Genomic DNA, 8,467 nt, shown 5'->3' with positions numbered 1-8,467 from the left:
TCCCTGACATTGGTTTCAGAGTCCCTCAAATCACATTGGCATTTATGGTTCTATACATTATGTGATTCTGAGAACTTAAGGCATAGGAGGAGTGGGGCAGAGGAGGCCAGGTGCCCCGATGGAGTCCTCAGAGCAGCTCCTGCTGGATCTGCTGCGGCCCTCCCCCCTGGGCCTGCAGGGTGGGCTCCCCACAAACACTGTATCCACCCCTCCGCTACAACAGAGGGCTGGCCCTGCTCCCCTGCCATCCGCCTGCCCTGCACTCTAGAGGCAGGGTCCTGGGATCCTCACTGACACACAGGCTCAGGCAGACACTGCCAGTTGAGATGCCAGTGTGTGTCCACAGTCTCTCTGATGCTGGTGGCCTTTAGGGAGATACAAGCAAGAGGGCTGAGTGTGCACAAAATCTGCTACATTTTAGTTAAGGGACTCAGGGCAGCTAGATGAGCTTCAGTGGGGTACCTAACACCTTCCACTGGCTGTGGGTTTCTTAGGGTTTTAAGTTTTATTTATGTTGCCACTAGTGGTCTTGACCTCATGGGCTTAAGCAATCCCCCAGCCTTAGCCTCCCCTGCAGGCACACACTACTGCATCAGAGAACAGGGTTTTTTTTGTTTTGTTTTGTTTTTACGGTACTAGGTATTGTGCCCAGGGCCTTTACACTTAGCTACATCCCCCGACCTTTTTTACTTATTTTGAGACAGAAGGTCTCACTAATTGCTAGGTTGCCAGGGTGGGCTCAAACTTGAGATCTACCTATCTCAGCTTTCCAGAGTGCTGTTGTTATGGTTTGGATCTAGATGACCCCCAAAAGCCTCATGTAGTCATAGGTGTGGGACCTTTTAGGAGGTGGCTGAATCTAGAATGGGTGATGATGGGATTAGGGCATGTGAGTAATTGGTTTGTCCGCCCTAATCCTTGGTACCTAATCCTTGGTACTGCCCTAATCCTGGTAGTCTGGATGGGATAAAAGGGGCACAAAGACACTGCTAAGGTCCCTTGTTGCTTTTGCTGTCTTCCACCACCATGAACTGTTGCCCCTCTGCCACTCTGCCTTGGAGCCAGCTGATTATGGACTGGAACCTCTATGAACTGTAAGGCAAATAAACTTTTCCCTCTTTAACTTTGGGTGTCGGGTATTTTGTCTCAGGAACAAGAGAAAAGTAACTAAGACAGCCATGAGTACCACCACACCTGACTTGAGAATAAGTTTTTAAAATAGACTCTTTGTTGTTGTTTTGAGACAAGGTCTCGATATGTAGTCTAGGCTGGCCTTTAACTCAAGACAACTCTCCTGCCTCAGCCTCTTGAGTGCTGAGATTACAGGCATGTATCACCACACCTGGGTTTTTAGAAAACTTATAAAGGTTTTAAACTTACAGAAAAATTGAGATGGTTGTGTGGTTTCCACACATTCTACACACACCTTCCCCCATTCCTAACATCTGCAGTCACCGCAGCACAGGTAAAGAACCAATATGGAGACACTTGCTAACTGACTCTACTTAATTTTCGGTCTGAAGTCTCTGTGTGGGCACGTGCAGGATCCTACACCACATATCATCTCCTCAGGCCCCTCTTGGCTTGACCGTGTCTTAGGCTTTTCTTAGCTCACAGGTGTGGTTGGCAGGGACTTTGCAGACTTCCCAGCTGGCCCTTCTGTGACACTTTCTCAGTGTAGACCAGGGTTGCAGGATGTGGGGGGCCATACCCCCTTCTGGGCTGTCTCCCTCAAAGGTGTGCTTGACAGGTTTCTCTGCTGTGAGGCAACTCCCTCTTCCGCCCTCTAGGGGATATTGCTGTACGCAGCGCACATGTGTCTGTGAAAGAATCTACATATCCTTTTCTTTATTTTTTTTTAATGTTTTGAGATAGGGTCTCACTATGAGATTCAGGCTGGCCTTGAGCTCACTGTAGCCCAGGCTAGCCTCGAACTCACAGCCATCCTCCTGGCTCAGCCTCTCGAGTGCTGGGATTACAGGTGCGCAACACAATGCCCAGCTTTCACGTGGGGTGGTCAACACAGGGACGGCTGTTTAGCAGATTCCTGTCTCCCCTCGTTTGTGACTCCCATCCTGTGCTTTGAAAGGAAGTGCCCTTCTAGTCAGACTCCAACTGAGGAATTAGCATCCCTTTTACATTAATACCAAATGCGATGCCACTGATGGTGGTGTAGAATTGTTCTCCAAACCCTAGCCAGTGTAACTCCATCTTGTAGGGGCCCCTATCAGGTGCTGAGGCTATGTGCCACACTGTAGCACAAGTCACCCACTGGTGTGGCTGGATAGTGCTTGCTGAGACTGACAGTTTCCTGATAAGGATAGGATGGGATGGAGTACACTAACTTTTCTCAAGGAGTTTTCTAGTCTTTGATCTCCTCTGCTGTTTTAATTAGAGCCCCATAAGACCAGTAGCTTAGGAAAGGCAGGCTGTTTGTTGACTTCAGTAGTGCTGCAGCCCATAAGTGCTGTAAGCCTACTGTGCCGTAAGTAATTCCTACTGAACGCATTTACTCGCCAAGCTGGACTTGGCTGAGTCATTCTTTGGACTGTTGGTGCCCTTTCAATTTGGAGGTAGATGTATCTTTTAAAACCTTCTGGGAAATTAAAGGAGCCATGAGGAAAGGGAAAGGAGACTAAGACTGTCAAGCTCATGTGCACACACTTGTCTGTAAGTACCACTGCCTCTCACCTGGGCCCACATGATGCATCCAGCCTGGCAGCTGTGCTGAGTGACATGAGGTGCATGTGAATGCTTTGAATGGCGTCAGTAAGTCAGAGCATATCTGCTTCCAATGAACCCGACTGCAGTAAAGAATCTGGCTGTTCATCAAAACTGGGCCATGACAGTGATTCCACATCTTGGCATCGGCTTGCACTGAGTCAGTCTGAAGCCAAGGAACAAGTGATAATCTCATGAAACTTCAGATTCCCACAATTAGCATATAGACAAACCACATGAAAATTCTAAGTTTACTTTTAGAGCAGTTTCAGTTCCAAAGATCGAGTACAGCACTCTGCTTTCTTAACCATTTGCAATATATGTGGAAGACCCTAACAGTTCATCCTCTCATCCTCTCCCTGGTGGAATCACTCCATCACTTACACTGCACCCTGAGACCTAGAAGGCTCCTCAGCCGGAGCAGACCTCCTCCAGAGGCCCCAGAACAGATACACTCCAGGCTCCTCCAGCCTCCTCAACTAGGCACTGCTTTGTGCGGAAAGAGGACATGGGCCTGAGTAGGCCCTCGGTGGCTTCCTGTCTCTGAACTGGTCCTGGTCCCGAGGGACTAATTCCAGGGTGCCCCTGGCTTTTGGCAACGTGGGTCCAGGTACTTGCAGGCAAAGGGACAGCGCGTTGGCAGGACCAGAAGTGGCCAAAACAGGGCTAGGTCGGAATCTCACTGATTCTGCGGGGCACTGTCTGCAACTGCGGGGCAGGCAACACTGGCACCAAGCCTACAGGCCTGGGACAAGGCTCGGTCCTGCCCCGGGGTCGGGGCTCCGGCCCGCGCCGTGGGGGGGTCGTGGGCGGGATGGTGGTGCTGGGGAGCGGGTGGTGGGCCGGTGTTTACGACCAAGACCGGCGCTGTGGTTAGTCTGGCTAACCCCGCCCCGGTTCCCCACAGTTTGCGTGCACCCACATGGACCAAGGCCAGCGGCCTCCAGCAAGCCGAGGGTCTACAGGTGTGGCCTGGCCCACGGACGGCAAAGCGCCTACTCCACAGCCGACCTGCCAGCCCGGCTCCTCCCGCCGGGGGAGGGCGTTCGAGAGCGCGGAACAGCGGCGCGAACCATCTGCGGAGTACCGGCCAATCACAACGAGTCCCGGGAACACCATGCTCCTTTCATTGGTCCTGCTTGAGAGGGCGGGTAAGTCAATCAGCCAGTCAGAGGCTGGCCGAGCAAAGCTCCGCCCGGGCCACGTCCACCTAGCACGCAGGCGCGCCCTCGCGTAGGAAGGGACACACGGCCTTCGATTGGTTGCGCTGCGGGGCGGGGCCGGACCGGACCAAGGAGCTGACAGTTGTCGGCGGGGAGGGCGAACGGGCGAAGGGGAGGGAGTGTAAATAGAGGGAGGGCGGTGTCGCGTCGGCTCCGCCACCTCTGGACGACTCGTGAAGAGCCCCAGACAGAGATGGAAGAAGATGAGCAAGAGCAGCGGCGCAGGAAGGTGGAGGCCGGCAGGGCGACGGTAAAGCGCAGCGCTTGCCTCTTTCTCGCGCTGCTGCGACTAGAAATTTCAGGGCAGCTTCGGTGCCCGATACCGCTGCCTGCCAGGAGCGGACGCGGTTGGGCTGGGGCCGCCGCCGAGGCCCTGTCCTTTTTGCGGACTCTGCGGCTGGTAGCCACCGCTCCCGGCCGCCGCCATCTTGAATCCGCCGCCCTCGCTCCGGGCCCGCCCCCGCCCCTTACCCAGCCAATCATCGGCCAGGATGCGCGGCGCCTCGTGGGCAGGCCTGCGCTGGGCAAACGGGAGATGCGGAGCATCCCGGGGCGGGGCTGCGCCTGCGCAATGGGCTCGGTGGTGGTGGCGCCTAGTTGCTGAGCGGTCCTGGGGCCCACGGGTTGCTTGTCCCTCGTGCCACGAGTCCCTGCGCCCGCAGAGTCGCCCGTGGCTTAAAACTCCATTTAGAGTTTCATTTTCTTGGGAATGCAGGTCTTTCATCTGTGAAAAATCCCCTATAGTGTCCCTGGGGCTGTGAACTCCACGCGCACACTCTATTCGGCCCTTCGGGGCTCAGATCCTGGAGTTCGGTGACCTAGGGGTGCTCTTGTCACTTTCCTCTGCCCTGGTTTTTACATTTAAGGACAATTATTCCGTTTGGTACTCCCTGTCCTGCAAGCGTGGAGGCGCGGTTGAAAGAGGCAGAGAGAGCCTGGGCACTGTGTCCGTTGCGCTCTGGCCGCGAGACCCCAGGAAGGTTTCCGTCCAGGACTAGGTAGAACCCTGCGAATCTGCTATATTGTTTTTGTGGATCAGCTAATGGGAGGCATTCAGAGCTCATTCCTTTCCTTGGGTCAACCAAGAGCCACTGCATTACAGAAACGTCCAGAATACACAGTGATGGGTATGACAGTGACAAGATAGCAGTGTCCCCTGGCAGGGTGACAGGCTGAGGATAGAGTGCCCTCGTTTCCGATGGCAGGTATAAAGACAGAAGCTGGCTGCCTCGTTCCTCCCACACATACACAGGCCAGGAGATGCAAATGAGTCTATCCAGACCTTAGCACTTGGATTTGAGTAACCCGGCCCTGAGCCTGTGTGTGGTTTGTAAATAATAGGAGATGTGCCTGAGGGAGATGGAGGGCGATGAGTGACACCCAGAACCCAATGTGCAGCAGAAGGGAGCTCTGTCACAGATGATTGCATTTGATGGAGAAGGGCACTAAGATCAGTGAAAACACAACATGGCCAGACTCTGTCTCAAAATACAGAAAAACGGGATATAGCTTAGTACCAAGGCTCTGGGTTCAGTCCCCAGTACCACACACATACAAGAGAAAAAGGAAATGGAGTTGATTTTGAAGGCAGTGTCCTTTGGAGATTTTTTCTCTCTCATATATATGGCCTTGTAAAGGTTCTTTCTGGTCCACAAAATTGTGCACTTCTGTTATTTGCACAAACCTTTGTCAAGCATGTTTGCTTCTGTGGCTACAGTTTTCATTTCAGGGAATAGACATACCTCTGAGAAGCTGGTGTTCAATCTCATACTTTGTGAATAAGGTATTAGAGGTGGTGCATGAACGAGGTTGAAAAACCTTGGATTTGAGGAACTGACAGAGCTGGGTTGTGCCTTCCGATGGGTGACATTCTGTGGAAGTCCCTGGTGCTTTGTTGAGCTGTGTCATGAAAAATAGAACATCTGATTCCATAAAGGAAGATGTTAGATTGACCTGGCTTAATTAATTTTTGCTATTTCTGTATCTTGTCTCAGAATCTATGGCTAGGAAATTTTAGCTGGGTGATAATATTTCCTTGATTAGGGGAAAATGGGGGCAGGAAGGGAACAGTTTAGCTTTTTATACAATTTTAAGCTTTATGCCTGATTAACCTCTCAGCATTTTAAATCAATTTAAAAAAATTATTAGGTTTAGAAAAGCTATTTTGTCAATTAGCTGTTTAGTTTTCTGTTGTTTGTATCTGGGCATAGTTAACAGTTCTCACCAGTAGTATCTAGATATAATCTTGAACTCTTTGCTAGTGTCAATGAAATGATGTCAGTGAAAGCAGTGTTTGGGGAAAGTGGTCTGTCGGCCGAGTGTGGCTGAGTGGACCGGCTGAGCCCAAGCCTCATGTTTCCCACAAGTCTATTGACTTTGTGGTTTTGTTACTTTTTTCTCATTTACCTCTGTCTTTACTACTTCTCTGCGTTTTTGCGCAGCTTGCTCACTTCCGACAGAGAAAAACAAAAGGTGACTGTGTGCATTCGAAGAAAAAGACGGCGAAGAGGAAGGGCCCGCCTGTCGATGCGCCTGTCCAGGAGGAGAGTCCGCTAGTCACCCAGGATGGAGGCCTCCTCCAAGGAAGCGGCGCTTGCAGAAGCACAGCAGGCAGCGACAGCCCAGACAGGGCCCGAGGGGCCTTTGCAACTCAGGTAGATTTGCCCAGCATGATGTTTTAACATTGTACTTATCTTCTGGTTATTGCTAGGGTAATTTACTAGAAGTAGTTTTTGCCTCTCCAAAGTGGGAGAAGGGGGTTTTATTTAAATTTACAAAAGGTAAGTACATATTTTATTGTATTATGCTTAACAAATGCTTTGTTTTTATTAAAGGATTTTGAGAAATTTTACATTGATTGCTTTATAAGCAGGTGTCATTTTGGTATAGAAGTTTTACAGGTGTGAGTTCTTGGTGGCTGAATCAGCCCCTTTGCCAGCTGTTGGGCATTTAAAACCTAATACCTCTTCACCTACTTTCAAATGCACTTGTTTGTCATTTTTGCCCATTGCCTGCTTTCTGAAAGAGTGGAGGTACTGCAGAAAAGGTGTGTTGGTGATGGAGCTAGCCTCTTGCTGCCCAGGGCCTGTGAGCTGTGTGGGGTTTATTTACCCGCGGGAGGTGAGGCCGGTGGGTGGGTGTTGAGAGTGCTGAGGGTGTGGTCCTCCTGGCCTCCCTGGGGCCTCCAGACCTGCCCTTCAATGGGCTCTCCTTGAGACTTCTCAGGTGGACTGTCCATGAGACCTTGAGTCTCATGTATTTGTTTGCAGCTCAGGGGAGCAGGTTTAGGTGTTTGCTAGGATGAGCTGGTAAACTAAATCTTCCTGAAATTGGAAAAAAATTTGGAGGACACAATTTGGCTTAAAATCGTGACATGTCTGGGTTGCCTTATTGGAAAAAATGTAACTACTGCCAGTATATAAAGTGTGTGAAATTCTACCTACAAGTCTGGAATTTTGCTTCGAGTGAGACAAGACCTTGCCATGGTGTCCTCTGTGCCCTGGAGTGTCTGGATCCCTCTGGTGGCCATGCCTGTGCTTGCCTGCACCCAGGTCACCGTGCACTCCCTGTCCTGTGGGCCCGGCATTTGTTGTCAGTTGCTGTTCTTTGTTGTCCTCTCTGTGTCCCTCCAGGTAGGGCAGCTGTGTTCACTGGCCTTGTCTCAGCTGGCTGGGAGCACAAGCTGTGCTGACTTCTATTAGTGATTTTTTCCTGAGTAATTATTACAGTAGTGTTGGCCAAGTGATATTTTATGTCCATCCCTCCTGCTGCCTGTGTCACTGAGAGGAGGAACAGTTGCTTCTCCCAGTTGGCTTATGTTTATTAGAATGGACTCATACTGGACTCCGTATGGATATTTATTTTATGGGCTTTTTTTTGTTTGGTTTTTTGAGACAGGGTCTCACTATGTAGTTCAGGCTGAACTTGAACAAACTATGCACTGTGCAGCCCAGGCTGGCCTCAGACTTGCAAAGATCCTCCTGCCTCAGCCTCCCAAGTGGTGGGATTACAGGTATGCATCGCCATGCCTGGCATATTTTGTTTTTTGAGATAGATCTTGGTATGTAGTCCAAGCTGGTCTTGAACTTGAGGTTATCCTTCATCAGGCTTCCAAGTGCTGGGATTTCAGGTTAGGTACCACCAGGCCTAGCTTCATTTTTCATTCTTTCAGTGGTAAGCTGATTAAACACAACACGTACACTTAATTTGCCTAAGTTTGAATTTATTTTTTATTTATTTGTTTATTTTATTTTATTTGTTTCGAGACAGAATCTCGCTGTGTAGTTTACGCTGGCCTTGAACTCATGGCAGTCCTCCTGCCTTAGCCTCGCTGATGCTGGGATTACAGGTGTGCACCACCATGCCTAGCTTCCTAAGTCTGCTTTTACTCAATACCTTCACTTTCTTGAACAATAAGTACAAGGGTGTTAAAATAGTTACATCCCATTTATAACCCTCACTTTACACTTTTGTTAGGTGATTGAGGTTTCCTAAGCAGCCAGGTTCTCATGATGAGGGACACC

The 8,467-nt window shown here is 50.2% G+C and overlaps 1 protein-coding gene across 9 annotated transcripts in view; it reads left to right on the top strand.

Annotated features, from left to right (window-relative positions):
* Positions 1–3,784: 3,784 nt before the first annotated feature.
* Positions 3,785–8,467, top strand: part of Pcnt (pericentrin) — a 113,330-nt gene continuing 108,647 nt past the window's right edge. For 3 of the 9 annotated variants that reach the window (XM_087207864.1, XM_087207856.1, XM_087207855.1), the window contains exons 1-2: positions 3,810–4,194; positions 6,386–6,598. In XM_087207864.1, coding sequence (XP_087063990.1) covers positions 4,138–4,194; positions 6,386–6,598 — 270 coding nt within the window. In that variant the 5' untranslated portion in view covers positions 3,810–4,137. Of the gene's footprint in view, positions 4,195–6,385; positions 6,599–8,467 lie in introns of all 9 variants that reach the window. The other 6 variants (XM_087207857.1, XM_021256455.2, XR_015449997.1 and 3 more) reach the window with 5 other exon arrangements.

This window comes from Heterocephalus glaber, unplaced genomic scaffold (genome assembly GCF_053883595.1).
Source record: "Heterocephalus glaber isolate CG9 unplaced genomic scaffold, H.glaber_assembly_v1.0 deba00000122, whole genome shotgun sequence".
NCBI classification, from domain to species: domain Eukaryota; kingdom Metazoa; phylum Chordata; class Mammalia; order Rodentia; family Bathyergidae; genus Heterocephalus; species Heterocephalus glaber.
Note: the sequence above shows the minus strand (reverse complement) of the source record. Positions and strands in the feature narration are given on the sequence as shown.